General features: G+C 42.8%; 1 protein-coding gene across 4 annotated transcripts in view; it reads right to left on the bottom strand.

Annotated features, from left to right (window-relative positions):
• Positions 1-813: 813 nt before the first annotated feature.
• The window catches only part of Mapk1 (mitogen-activated protein kinase 1), a 58268-nt gene continuing 44232 nt past the window's right edge, over positions 814-14849 (bottom strand). The window contains exons 7-10 of one of the 4 annotated variants that reach the window (XM_060371372.1): positions 9690-9799; positions 9405-9506; positions 7104-7229; positions 814-2392 (exon numbers count right to left, since the gene is read on the bottom strand). In XM_060371372.1, coding sequence (XP_060227355.1) covers positions 7113-7229; positions 9405-9506; positions 9690-9799 — 329 coding nt within the window. In that variant the 3' untranslated portion in view covers positions 814-2392; positions 7104-7112. Of the gene's footprint in view, positions 2393-2422; positions 4988-6492; positions 7230-9404; positions 9507-9689; positions 9800-14849 lie in introns of those variants that run through there. The other 3 variants (XM_060371374.1, XM_021645935.2, XM_060371373.1) reach the window with 3 other exon arrangements.

Raw genomic sequence — 14849 nt, forward strand, 5'->3', positions numbered from 1 at the left:
CCATCTTACTTCACAGTACCAGGAAGGGAAGATCAGAGAGCTCTGTGCCCTGGGAGATGAGGCTATGGTTTCCTTATTTAGAAGTCGGGAAATTAATATGAAAATATGAACACCTCCTTTAAAAATATAAACAAGTGGAAAAGCTGTCAGTGCTTTAGAAAAAGAAAATTGACTACTAGTGTATGAATAAAGGTCGAATCTCCATTCTTTCAATGCTAGGTGGGCTCCATGTATGGAAGTGAAAAGCGGATATTTAGGGCAAGAATATTTACAGCAAGGTTTCTGGGATGCGTGAGCCATCCTTTAGCCAGCTGAGGTGTGGGTGTCACGCTGAACCTGGTATGGGGTGCTGAATAGCCCTTCCCACAGCTCTAGAATATAAAGACAAAAAGGCCCTTTTCAGAGCCAACCGGAGATTCCAAATTGGAATGTTTGGGAGTCACCATCAACGCTGGGCTACATGAGACCTGTTTTTAAGAGATGACTATGTCAGAATCATTTGCTGTCCAGAGGGTAACGGGAGGACCTTTTCTTTTTCTTTTCTGAAACAGCACTTATGTAGCCCTGGCTGTCCTGGAGCTCCCCGTGCAAACCAGGCTGGCCTCCAGTTCAGAGATCTGCCTACCTTCTGAATGCTGGGATTAAAACTGTGTGGCACCATGCCTGGCTGAAAAGGACCTGGGGCAATGCATGGAGGGTGGGGTGGGGAGGAGTGGAGGCCCATGAACACTTTTGTCTGAAGCATAAACCATAAATTGATTATGACTGTCTACTTAAGACAATGATCCAGAGAAAATCAACACTGAATCTTAATGGTGTAAAGATAAAATGTCCATTTATTTCCATGAGTTACAAGTGCATCGCTGTTCATACTAGCAGGCAGTCTTTAGAGAACCCATTTTCCATTGCTGTCAAAAAACAAGTTAAAAAAAAAAAAAGGACAGCTAAATAATGAAAAGCTAACACTAGAATTATCTTTCCTACGATATCTTCTGGGCAGCATTCTCTTATTGGAACACAACTCAGAGGTCACAATTTATTTCGCTCAATCATAAGATGTAACACTGGGACAGTGGTCTCTGCACAGAAAGCCTTAACAGTCATGCAAGGGCATAATAAGTATTGAACAAGGCAAATTTCTCATCAAAGAGCAGTGAGAGTCAGGAGGCGCTGCACTGCGGTGCCACCATCAGCTCCACAGCACACCGTGCAGGGACGAAATACAGGAGAGAAGGAAATAGGAGAGCTGGAACAGTTACTGCTAGCCTCTTACGACATTATTCAGCAGCACCACAAACACCTCGGAACTTGGCAACAGAACAGAGACTCATGATGAGTGCTCGTGAAATGAAAGCTTTATTATAAGTCATTATACTGCTGAAAAGTGAGCTTGAGATGCTGACATGCTGTAGGAGAAGAACTGTACACTTTCTCATTTAAAGACGCAGTGTTCCTTTCAGCTAAATCCCACGGCAGTGAATGTGGTTATGAAAACAGCCTTCTGTGTGAAACAGCTCAAGGCATATATAGAGCTCCACGCTGAACCTGTAGGTCAGCTTGCTCGCTACTTCTCCAGACACTTCCACAGCTCAGTGCGTGTACATCTTGCAGCAGATAACAAGCAGAGCTATTACAGTAAGTCTCTGCCTAAGGATGGCATGTAACGCTTCAAGTGCCACCATCCATTTACAACAGAAGTAGCCACGTGAAACCTACAGGCTAACACTGCTGGTGCAATGCTTCCCTTCTGAAACAATCATTAAATTTGTAAAAAGGTGGGCAAATAGCATATACCTTAAATATGGGACTAACGTGATAAGACAGAAAAATGTCCCCAAAGGAGTCCTGAAACAGAAGTATCTGCCCCTGGAGCCTGCAACATCATTTAGGGACTTCCACAAGCTCCTGCTCTGGGTAGACACTTACTAGTCAACAGAGGAACAGCAAACCTGGAGCTGCCGCTGACTTAAAAGTGCTCTATGTAATAGCCTTCCTTACTGTAAAGCAAGATGCCAGTGACTGAAGCCACTGTGGAAAGACTCTCGTCTCGCTCTGGTGAGGCCACATGGTTTAGCAGGGTGACATGTAGAAAGGATCCAGGAGGGGAGGAACCACTGCATCTTTCAAACCAGAAAGCAGTTAGTGACTACACAACAGTATGCAGTTAAGTACACTCCAAGTGCACCCTGCTCTAGGGCACTGTGCCAGGAGAACACTCTGGACTGAAGGGATTCCGTGAAAGTATAAAAGCCACTACTACCAGAAAATGCCCCTCCAAACGGCTCAAAGGAGTCAGAGTGGGTAAGCTGAGACGGGCTGGAGACAGGACCAGGGGTCAAGAACTGGGAGGAACACCGACATCTGAGCACGTCCAGTCCTCTGAGCCCTTGTCCTGTAAGAAAAACACAAACTCAGGAGGAAGGACTGAGCCATGTCAGAATAATAAAGGCAACAACAGCACAAAATGGCAAAGTAGAAATGTAATGAGAATAAAACCTGTACAAGGTCACTGTACCTTCACACATACATGATGTGTGACTTGCAGGTCCTAAAAACTGGAGCTTTTGAGCCCTTAGTTCACAGGCATCTTTTTCAGACAGTTGAGTTGGTACCAGGTGGTGGTTTGAATAAAAATGGTCCCCAATAGGCTCACAGGGAGTGGCACTTTTAGGAGGTGTGGCCTTATTGGAGGAAGTGTGTCAGTGGGGGTGGGCTTTGAGGTCTCACAAGCTTAAGCCAGACCCAGTGGCTCACTGTCTCTTCCTGCTGCCAGCTAATCTGATTTGAACTCTTAGCTACTACCTCTCCAGCATCACCATGGTGATAATGGACTACCCCTCTGAAACTGTAAGGCAACCCCAATTAAATGTTTTCCTTTATAGGAACTGCCGTAGTTATGGCGTCTCTTCATAGCCGTGAAGCCCTAACTAAAACACACAGTGACTAAGAGAAGACACATGGAAAAATTTACTACATTCACAGCTTTGTTGGCTTCCTTTATTAACAATGCAGTACCCACCACTCCCACAGTCAAAAAACAGTTTAAAAGGTTTTTTTCAAAACACACAATTGAAAAGATCTTCTTTCTATTTGTTGGGATTGGTCTGATTGTATTCTGATGCTAATCACTGGTCCTCAAGCTCATATACACCTATCCTTGTAGTGTAAACCTGCCTAAGACATTATTCCTGATTGATTAATAAATATTACTAGACCTTAAGTTTATCACAACACTATTCTTAGGAAGTCTCCTTTCTCTAGGTGGCCGGGCAGGACAGCCACCTGTGCTCACAATGGGATGCGTGCTGTTAATGCCTGAGCCTTCTCTTCCTGAGAGTACACTAAGCCCTGGTGGGCAGCAAGGGTGGCAGGCCGAGGTTCTGAAAGGTAGGAAGCTGTCGCTGGTCCCCAGCGTTGGCTGGTGAGATGGACCCCAGGTCAAGAGGCTGGCCATCTATCTTCCAGGCAGCTCCACCTGTCTTTATTCAGCAAACACCCTATCGCCTAACTCTAGTAGACTCCATACGGCTAGCCACCTGCAATGTCACCCCAGGAGAACACAAGCCACATCTCTCCTTACTTTTACTTGGGTGAGATAGTACTCCAAACAAAATCTACTCTCACCATAATGTAGTCCAGTGATTCTGAGCCCCCAAAGTCCTGGGTATTAACAGTCCCTGGAAGAGGATTGGAGAGATGGCTCAGCAGTTATACTGGCCAGTTTCCCAGGACGCATGTTCAATTCCCAGCACCCACATGGCAGTTCACAACTGTCTGTAATTTCAGTTCCATGGGATCAGACACTCTCACCCTCACATCCATGCAGGCAGAACACCAATGTACATAAAATAAAAATAAATTATGAATGTGTAAGATTCCTTGGAGGGCTTGTTAAAGTCTCTGGGAGCATACATGGCTCAGGCTGCCCAAAATACTCATGGCACAGTAACAGGTGAGCTTCATAAGTACCTGTTTATTTCGCATTCTCTCTGAGAAATGAAAGCACTGCCATATCAGTCGTGTTGTGCCCCGTGGTTCTGATAAGGAAATCTAGTTGAGTTGGTGCAGTGACCAAGAGTTTCAAATGACAGAAGATCTTCTCTTTGGACTGGTTTGATATGCTGCTAGCACTGAAACCTAATGGTGCTGCTCTGGTAGGTCACAAAGCATATGCAGGGACATAGCTTTCATCTGCCTCTCAAGAGACAGTTTGGAGGCTGGGTGTGTGGTGGCACATATTTTTAATCCTAGAACCCAAGAGGCAGGTGGATTTCTTGAGTTTAAGACCAGCCCGGTCTACAGAGCAAGTTCTAGGACAGCCACAGCTACAAAGAGAAACTTTGTTTCGTTTTGTTTTTGTCTAAAAATAAAAACAATAACAAAAAGAGAGGCCAACATGGAAAGGATGAGTATCAACCATATATAAGAACATAATCTTTCAGGAAACCAAAGGAAGCTGAGGCTAACATTCTTATTGATCCATCTGCCTGTGATAGACCTAGTTCTACATTTACAGCCAAAGACTCAGGAGATGGGACTGGATGAAGATGAGGTACTGACCACATACTAACCTTTAGATTACCACTGGAAAATTCTATAACTCAAATACAATGAAACACCCTGACCTTTTACAACTGCTCAGGCTACTATAAGACAGCTGACTGTAGCCAGTGGTATTCTTTGAGGGTATGACTTACAGTTGATTTCCCTCCCTCTACTGTCCCTGTATCTCCTGGTACTCTCTACCCTCAGCATGGAGCTCATCCAAAGCCTAAGCTCAGGAACAACCTTTTTTTGACGTTGTGGAAAAGTTCTCAGCTCTATGCCACAGACGGAGGAAATATAACCTATATCTATATCTTCTATCTGAAGCACCCCAGAAGCTGTGGATCATTTTGGCTATGATGTACAATTCTGCACAAAAATTTTAGATTCTTCAGTCTTTAGGCTGTCTCAGTCACAGGTGCATGTGCTGTCTGCAGAGGCCCTGTTGGGAACAGAAAAATGAATCCTGAGAAGATCTGTCTGCCAGTAAATGCTTCAAGTGTAACTTTCCTCTGAATTTATTTAAAAAATTAAAAAAAATTATGTGTATGGGTGTTTTATATGTATGTGCATCACCATGAAGCCTGGAAGTAGAGGGGAAGGCACTCAGAACTGGAGGTACAGGTGGTTGTGGGCCACCATGTGGGTGCTGAAAATCAAACTCAGGCCCTCTGGAAGGGCAACTAGTGCTCTTTATTGTTAAAATAGCCCCTCATTTTTATTTTAAAGGAATAAATTACAATCCAGAAATAAATGAGATGGGTTAGCACAGGCAGACAAAGAAAAAGATGGATTAGTAAAAGGAGAAAAGGAGTACAGTCAAATAATAATGGCATCTGGTAGTGGGATGTGAGTATCTAACTTTAAAATTCTTTCAATTCTTCACAATAGTTGAAAATTGTCATTAAAAGAAAACTGGAAAAATGCTAAGCTTTAAGCATAGATATAGAATAACTGTGGGTCTCAAGCACTAAACTGTTCTAGTGTTTACATTCTAACACATACTATTTTCTCTTCTTTTATCATATTCTCCCTTAAGTTCTTGTACCTAAGTTCATGAAGCTCAGCCAGGTATGTATAAATCCTTCTCAAGTGTCAGTCTAAATGGCGACTCCTCGATGAAGCTTTTCTCAGCTTCTCTTGCCCACACTCCTGTGCAAACCAAGATGGAGTGGTGAGTGGAACAAGGCCAGTCAGGAGACCCACCACAAGCACTCGAACTATTCCTTTGTATCTGTCTCACCAGAAGTGACATACATGGAAGACTCTAATATTGTGGATTAATCTGTGGCTATGCTTTACCTAAGAGGGGGGTCAGAGGTACTGATATCCTGGGAATCTACCCAAGAATAATTGGCAAAGAAACGGACAAGAACGGACCAGAACTGCCAACAAATCCCACTCAGGTCCTTGAGTACAGAGAGGAAGGTCTTGTAATTCCTAATAACAGTGTGAACATGGCTCCCAAGAGAGAAAAATTCCCAACATCGACAGCTCTAACTTAAGGGATTATCAGTACGGGACATTAGAGGATCGAGGGGACTGCTGGAGATTAGACTGCTACTCTGAACACACACAGCCATTTAACAGGAGGCCCCTCCTCTCCTTTAAAAGCAGCAGAACCAGACTTGCGCTTCCAGTAAGCACGAGAGTATGTACCGCACAACCATCCTCCACCCAACCGAATCTTTCAAAAATGAAGCCACACCTTGAAAATCTATTTGCCTTTCGGACTATTTTGAATTCTCTTTCTCTTTCCGAGCTGTGTCGCCTCACTCCTTCCTTTTCTGCCTGTCTTCTATACAGTCTCCATGAGTTTCCCCTCACACACTCAGTCTTCCTAGGATGCCCTACACTTAATTCTCCTATCAAGTGTTTGTCCCGAATGCCTCCACATCTGTACTTCAATTACAGTTTAGTGAAAAAAATTGTATCTTTTCAAAGATATTTATTTTTAAATGATTTATTAGTATCTATTAATTACACATAATAATGGGTTTCACTGACATTTTCATACATGTATAATGTATTTTGAGCATATTCACCTGTTATCCTTTTACCCCCTTTGCCCCCGTCCCATTAATTTCCTCTTCTCAAATCTTAGCTCAGTGGTACAGCACTTGCTTAACATGCAAGAGGCCTTGGATTCAATCCCTAACACCACAACCACCCACCCACCCACCCACCCAGAGCCAAGGCCACACAAGTTACACAACAGAATTTCTGAACATTTAAAAATGCCATATTAAGTAAAATAAGGTTTTCAGGAATAAATGCCTCAAAGCTTTTCCTTCCTCTGAGTTACTTTCTTTCACATACTACCCGGCCCACAATACACATCACTGTCACAGTGTCTAAGAGCTGCCACTTTACTCGTGTCCTCATAATCTGTGAAAGACGAAGTCTAATTTCTTTATTTCACACCTCGAAGCAATCAGAATGAAAGCTTTATCAATCGGAAAGGACACATTGAATTTCTTTGTCCTTCTAGAGGTTTTTAACTTGTACCATTCTCTCCCTTGCTATGTAGTTAACTGAATAGTTAAAGTTCTAGATACCTGACCAAATTAAGATCTGTATCCTGGCTGGAATCTAGCAGTCTCTTCAAAAATGAGTTCTTTGAGCTTCTCCTTCGGTAAGTCATCCAACTCCATGTCGAACTTGAACGGTGCTTCAGCAATGGGCTTTAAGACAAAGCAGAGCATTTACCAGTTACAAGTTGTCATGGCTAAGGCAGTGATTTACTAATTTATAACACAACCTTCGTTTATACTCTGAATGTATACAATAGGACCAATGCCTCATAAAAGCTCAAAGCCCCAAGCAAGAGCTCAGAGTGCAGCTCACTGGTAACATGTGTGAGGGAGGATCTGGGCACCATCCCAAGAACAGCACGAAAATAAAAAAAGAGAGTGGGCATAACCGAGTATTCTGCTGAACTTATCAAAAATTCCAGAATAATTTAAAATGTTTTAAGGCACCAAATATCTCAAGCTATTAAAAGTGAAGCTGCAAGGATTATTAGTATTATGGAAAAATACTCATGTTTGTATATAAGTGAATTCACCCTACTTTACTCAAAAGAGTAGATCCAGAAAAATATAAACTGGGAAGGAAATATTTACTTCACCTTAGCTTAAAGAGTTTCGATATAGTTTTACTTTGGGTATAGCCCAGTTTGGTTTTACATTTACAGTTCTCCTGCCTCAGCCTGATAACTTTGATATGATTGTGTCTATCTGAATGTCTCATGTATACCTAGCTGGCTTCCAATTCTGTATGAAGCCTTGCACTTCTGATCTTCACACCTCCAGAGCACTGGGATCACAGCATGCACAATCACCACTCTGCTTTATGTAGCTCTGGGAACTGAGACCAGAACTGCACTCATGGCAAGCAAGCACAAGACTGAATGATATCCTAGCTCCATATTTTGACTTAAAAAAACATTTTTACAACTAATAATTTTGTGTGTATGAGCCAAAGTATAAGCAGGAGGAAAGAGGACAACCGCAAAAGTCATTCTCTCATTCCTCCATATGGCTCTTGGGAACTGAACAAGCTGTCAGGTTGAAGTGCATTTACCCCCCACTGAACCATCTTGCCAGCCCCATACTCTGATTTTTAAATGCCTACAGCTAAAACATTACAGGACTAAGGTGGACAATGATACCAGCTGTCAATCAGTATGTGCCTGAACCTCCAGATCTTATGTAGTACTTAATCTTCACACATGGACCTGAACACTGCACTGTATTTTGGTCATGTCAAAAGAATTCCCATCTATAAGAGAACACTTGTCCTTCCAGGACACTGAGTATATAGTATCCTATGCATATCACAATACTGTCTCAGTTTGCTAAGCATAACACCAGAACCTTAGGAAATAAATACCCAGTGCAAGGACTGAGGAGAGCCTGAGATGTTTTAATTCCGACTGATTGCTATGTCATCAACTACATTGTAGGTGTTTTGCAAGCTCCCTCGAGTGCTTAAAAGATTGTCTTGAACACCAGTTTAAAAAACAAAACAAACAAAAAACGTCATCTTGATTTCTATATTCTTTCATTTATCAGCTTTTAGCGAAGATGTTTTCCTTTTCCATCTAAATTTGAACACACTATTCTTGCTTCTTTCTACAGGCTTCAATTTCTATGCATAGAAGTCCCCAACTAGAGAAACCTACAATTTTAATTCACTTCGCATTTTCCTTTGTTATCCTTGAGAAAATAAAGCTTAAAATGGAGCCTGCAGAGGATCCAGAGAAGGCACTGGGCTTGCTCTGGAGGACACATGGTATGAGGTATGTGCAAGCCTGTCCGAGGAGCTATCACCCCTGGATTCACCACAAACTCTTATGTCCTGTCTCCGGGAAATGGCACGCTTGATAAGAGTCATGAAGTCACAGTGTGAGCCTCGGGCTGACTAACGTGCTGTCCCAACAGAAAGCTGCCTATCTCTTCACCCTCAGACCTCAGGGCCTTTCTGCTATGGACCATTTCAAATTCTAGCTGTGGTAGGACATAAAACAGGCTCCCACAGACTCATGCTTTAACACTTGGTTCAGTTTGGGAAGGATTAGGAAACGTGGCTTTGCCGGAGGAGGTGTGTCACAGGAGAGGGCTTTGAGGTTTCTGAAGGCTTATGCCATTTTCAGCCACCTCTCGCTCCTTCGTGGCTGTGTCTCAACAAGTGAGCTCCCAGCTACTGCTCCCGTGCCACGCCTGCCTGCCTGCCTGCTTCCATGGCCTCTTCCATGAGGTGAAACTGTAAGCCCCAAATTAAACACTTTGTTTTCAAGTTGTCTTGGTCATGGTGTAGTATCATAGCAGTAGACGAGTAACTTGGAAGACACTAACCTTGAACCTGCTTCCTCCCTCTTTCCATGCTCCACTGCGTGCAGCTGTCCTCCTCTGTACATGCACTGCTCTACCTGCTGCAGATGACCTGGAGGAACTCTTCTGAGGCAAACAGCAAAGGCCGGTAGGCAGGAGCATCAGGCTGAGCCTAACAGTGCTCACCCTCAATTACAGGAGGTGGGTATGGCATCATGTTCCTCAGGAAAATCTTGACAAGGACATGGCTAGGGCGTCTGCTGACTGCATGAACATGGAGAATTCAGCAGCAGGAACATGAGCTCTTACCTCATCACTTGGGTCATAGTATTGTTCCAGGTATGGATGGGCCAGGGCCTGTTCAACTTCAATCCTCTTGTGAGGGTTAAATGTCAACATTTTATCCAGTAAGTCCAGAGCTACAAAGAGAAAGGATTTTGCAACGGTGAGAAACAGGATTCATTAGCAAACACTTTCCATTTCCTATTGAGCTGACACTCCAGACAGCGGGGCATCACTGTTAAGTCTCCCTTTAAAAATTACATATGCACGGGTTAGAGAGATGGCTCAGTAGTTAAGAGCACTTGCTGCTCTTCTAGAGGACCCAAGTTCAATTCCCAGAACCTACATGGCAGCTCACAACTGTAACTCCAGTTCTAGAGGATTTGGCATCCTCGCACAGACATGCAACCAGAACACCCATGCACACAAAAACATATACAAATCTTAAAAGAGCACAACTGTCTGTGTGTAAGTTTTTTCCCTGCATGCTCAGAAGAGGGTGTCAGATCCCTGGGGACTGGATGGTTGTGAGCTGCTATGTGGGTACAGTTGAACCTGAGTCCTCTGGAAGAGCAGCCAGTATTCTTAACTATTTAGGCATTTCTCCAGCCTTACTTGTAATTCTTTTGAAACTAAATCCAGTGTTACTGGCATGTGAGTGTGGGGCTGTCCACTATAGCACAACCAACTTCTCAGGGACTGCACCCCTGAAGAAAGCTGGTCTCCCTTGACAGCCGTCAAACACCCACAGTGCAGCTTTTTCAACTAGGAGCCTCAAGAGCTCTTAAGTACCCACTCTAAAGGAGTGAGCAGATTGGTCTTGTGCAGGTCTTAAGTAGCAACCACAGCTAAGAGTTCAAGAGTGCAACTGTCTTTCACTTCCAGAAGACACTGCTTGTTGACACCTGGCACTTTCTACCCCCTCTAATCCACCCCATACTTTTCACAACTCCCCCAACCTTGGGGGAATGTTCTGCTTAGGGGTGAGCATTCCACTGCCACTTATTCTCTGCCCTGTTTGTAGTTCTTGGTGGTCACCTCCACACACAGCAGAAAGTACTTTCTCTGATGAGAGCTGAGCATGGATTAGCCTACATATATAAGGTTAAGTAATTAGAAGGCAGTCTACCAGTTGAACAAAATGATCGTAGTAGGTTCTCTCCTAGGCCTCTCAAGGTACTGATCTTGGCTAGATCTACAGTAAACCAGGCATGAGCTCCTTGCTACTGATGCCTCTGCCTCTCCAGCGCTGGGGCTAAAGCCATGCACCACCAACACCTGGCCAACTGTCCCTAGGAGCGACAGCCTGGGCTCTATTCAGCCAAGCTCAACTGAGCCTGTCATGCCACTCTGGCGGTCCAGTCAGGTCTGCCTCTACTTTCCATTTGAATTTGCACTTCCACTTAGTGTTTCAATCATGCTCTCTCCGAGCTTACATGTGTGCAGGTGTACACACCTACAGTGATTGTCTCTACTGGTATACAACCTTGGATTCAAACCCTCCCCTTCTACCTGCTTAAAGGACAGGGTCTTCTGTTCATCTCTGTATATACCAGGTTAGCTGACCAACCAGTTTCTGGGGATTCTCCTGTCTCCACCTCCAACCTTCATCGCAAAGAAGCTGGGACTACAGCTTTTCTGGGCTACTGTGCCTGGTTTTACAAGATTGTAGGAATCTGAATTGACATTCTAAAATCTAGTACTTTACTGAGAGATCACACCAGATCTCAATTATTTTTTTAAAGAAAAAAAAATTATTAATTTTATTATGTATGTGTTTGACTGCCAGTATGTTTGTGTACCAAGGGGGCTTGGTACCTGCCCAAGTCAGAAGAGGTTGTAAGCCACCACAGGGATGTTGGGTAAACTGAACCCAGGTGCTCTGCAAGAGTACTAAGTGGTCTTACTTGCTGAGACATCTCTCCAGCCCTTTAATTACTCTTATATAGTCATCAACACTCCCCTAGCTGGAAAAACAACCCATATTTTTCAGTCTGTATCTTGCTAGGCACTTTTCTTTTGCATATATGGACCATGCTCATTTTCCTTATGTTTGTCAAAGGTAATGGGTTAAGCAACATTCAAAGCAGTCTTTAGCCTGAGCTGGCCAAGTTCCAGAATAGATACAAATCTATGGAGCTAACAATAATTCATGGTTCCAATTATGACTCATGTATGCATTATCAGAGCCTGAAAGACCATCAAATATTTGATGTGAATTACACTGGAGTTTGTTGGTTATGAGGCAGGGTTCTTTCTAAAAGTACCATTATGCTGGGCTCCCTTCCACATGACAGCAAATACTGGAATGCTTTAAATGTTATTCAGTCTAATGTTATGTTTTAAACCTTAAACATTACTTAAAATTGTTTGAGTGTGTGTGCAAGCTCATGTGCATGGATGCCAAGGAGTATGTAACAAGGGCACAACCTGCATTTAAAAGAAAAATTATTTGAAGTTTTTTTTGTTTTGTTTTTAAAGATTTATTAATTATATGTACAGTGTTCTGCCTGGATGTGTGCCTGCACAACAGAAGAGGGCACCAGATCTATTAAAGATGGTTGTGAGCCACCATGTGGTTGCTAGGAATTGAACTCAGTATCTTTGCAAGAACAGCCAGTGCTCTTAACTTCTGGGCCATCTCTCCAGCCCAAGAGTTTGTTTGGTTGGTTTTTAATTAAAAAAACATTGTGTGTATGTGAGTGTTTTCCTTGCATGTCTGTTTGTGTGCCAAGTGCATGCCTGGTGCCCAGGGAAGCTAGAAGGTGCCAGATCTCCTGAAACTGGAGCTACAATTCCACATAGATGCTGGGAACCAAACCCTGGGTCCTACGTAAGAGAAATCAATGCTCTTCACCATGGAATCATCTGCATCCGCACTTCTTGGTTTATGTTTAAACCTTAGTAAAAAAATACATGTACAATTCAGAAAAACAGGGAATACTCTAACATTGCTGGTTCTTAACAGTATGATTTAAAAAATCTTTTAAGATTTGTTATTTTAAGCTAAAATAGTGGCCCATGCCTATAATCCCAGTACTCAGGGAGGCTGAGGCAGGTGGATCTCTGTGAGATCAAGGCCAGAAGGGTCTACAAAGTGAGTCCAGGACAGCCAAGGCTACACAGAGAAACCCTGTCTCCAAAAAACAAAAACAAAACAAACTTTATATGTATGAGTAGCTTGCCTCCCTGCAGACATGTGCAACACATGTCTGCCTAGTATCCTCAGAAGGCAGAAGAGGGCACCAGATCCCCTGGAACTGGAGTTGTGGGTGGTTGTGAGCCAACATGCGAATGGCTGGCAACTGAACCTGGGTCCTCAGCAAGAGCAACAAGGGTTGTAAACTCCAGAGTCCAGCCCAATAATACCATTAAAAATATGTATTTGGGGGCTGGAAAGATGGCTGAGGTTAAGAGCCCTCATTGGCTACTCTTCAGAGGTCCTGAGTTCAACTCCCAGCAACCCGATGGTAACTCACAACCATCTATCTGATGCCTTTTTCTGGCGTGTAAACATACATGCAGATGGAACATTCTATACATACATAACAAATAAATCTTAAAAACTAAATAAGAATACATGTTTGATCATCAGTTCATTTGGAATTCATTTATTTATAAGCATTAATTTAAACCAAATTTATTCCAAATAAAGATTCAACTAGCCTAGTACCATGTGCTGCAAAAATTATTTCTTCCCCTTCACTCTTGGAGAGAATTCTAAACTAAAACTGCTTTTTAGAAAAAAAACCCATAGCATTACTGGCTCCAAAGATTCAGTTTTAAGACCCTTAAAACTGGGCTGGAGTGATGGCTCAGAAGTTAAGAGCACTGGCTGTTCTTCCAAAGATCCTGGTTCAATTCCCAGCAACCATATGGTGGCTTACGACCATTTGTAATGAGTTCTGGTGCCCTCTTTTGGTGTGTGGCATACATTCAGGCAGAATACTATATAAATAGTAAATAAAAAACTTTCAACAAATATGTAAAAAATACTCAATTTAACTTCTACCACCCTCAGAAAGGGTTTTTCTGTGTAGCCCTGGCTGTAAACAAGGCTGACCTCGAACTCAGAAAGCCACCTGCCTCTATTTCCTAAATGCTGAAATTAAAGAAATCTATCACCATGACTAGCTCAATTTCATTCTCAGTTAAAGCTAAATAAATTAAATACAATACCCAGCCTCAATGTTGGCAGACCCAAAGGTGAGAATCTAATATTGTTGAAATAAAAGATGCAAGACAAACCTGCCCAACTTCCTTCCAAAGTGACTCAACTCATGAATGTTCTATTCTATTTCCCACAGCCCTGAACAAATGACAGGTTAAAATATTGTAACCCTGGCTGTCTTGGAACTCACAGAGATCCACCTGTCTCTGCCTCCCAAGTGCTGGTAAAAGCACGGCCACCACTACCTAATGATAAACCTTTTTTTAAAGGGGAGAATGGAGTGGACAGAAGAGTAACTGTGGACCTCTTAGTGTTCTTATCTTGTAAAGACGAGTATTTTTCTTAATATTTAACTGGTCTTTTATCTATGAATGATCATTATTTATACTCAAAACCTCCACTATTTCAGCTAGAAAACTGAAATCTTGAATTCCCAAATGTCATCCACTCAGTTTCTTATGTCATTTTCATATAAATCAGCTTTCTGCAAATAGGACCCCCACACAGGGTTCCTCTGTGTAATCCTGATGTCCTCTGCACACCAGGCTGGCCTCTAATTCACAGAGATCGACCTGCCTCTGCCTCCCTGAGAAAGGGATTAAAGGTGTGCACCACCACACCTGACTACAAATAGGTTCTTATTGCTGATTTCATGTCCTGGGCTGTAGCAGCCAGGATGGTACAGAACAAATGCTCAAGTCTTTTTGTAAATAAAATAATAACTTCTCTGGGATTAAACATAACACAAAGCTTTGCAGTTGCTCCTATCAGTAGTAAGATTGTATTTCCTATCTCCCGTATTGCTGACAGTACAGTTTGATTTGACCCCCCGAGTGTGACAGATTGTGGTTGGACCTAGTCTAACAATACCCTGCAGGTTCTGCTGCCTTTTTCTGCAATGTTCCTGCTCCCAGAAGCTTACTTAGGGAAACAGGAAGGGAACAAAGGGAATAGGTCAGCTTACATCTTAATCATGAAGTTTTTTTATGTATGAACCTAAAAGAGCAATTCTGAAG

Source organism: Meriones unguiculatus, chromosome 17 (genome assembly GCF_030254825.1).
Source record: "Meriones unguiculatus strain TT.TT164.6M chromosome 17, Bangor_MerUng_6.1, whole genome shotgun sequence".
Lineage (NCBI taxonomy): Eukaryota > Metazoa > Chordata > Mammalia > Rodentia > Muridae > Meriones > Meriones unguiculatus.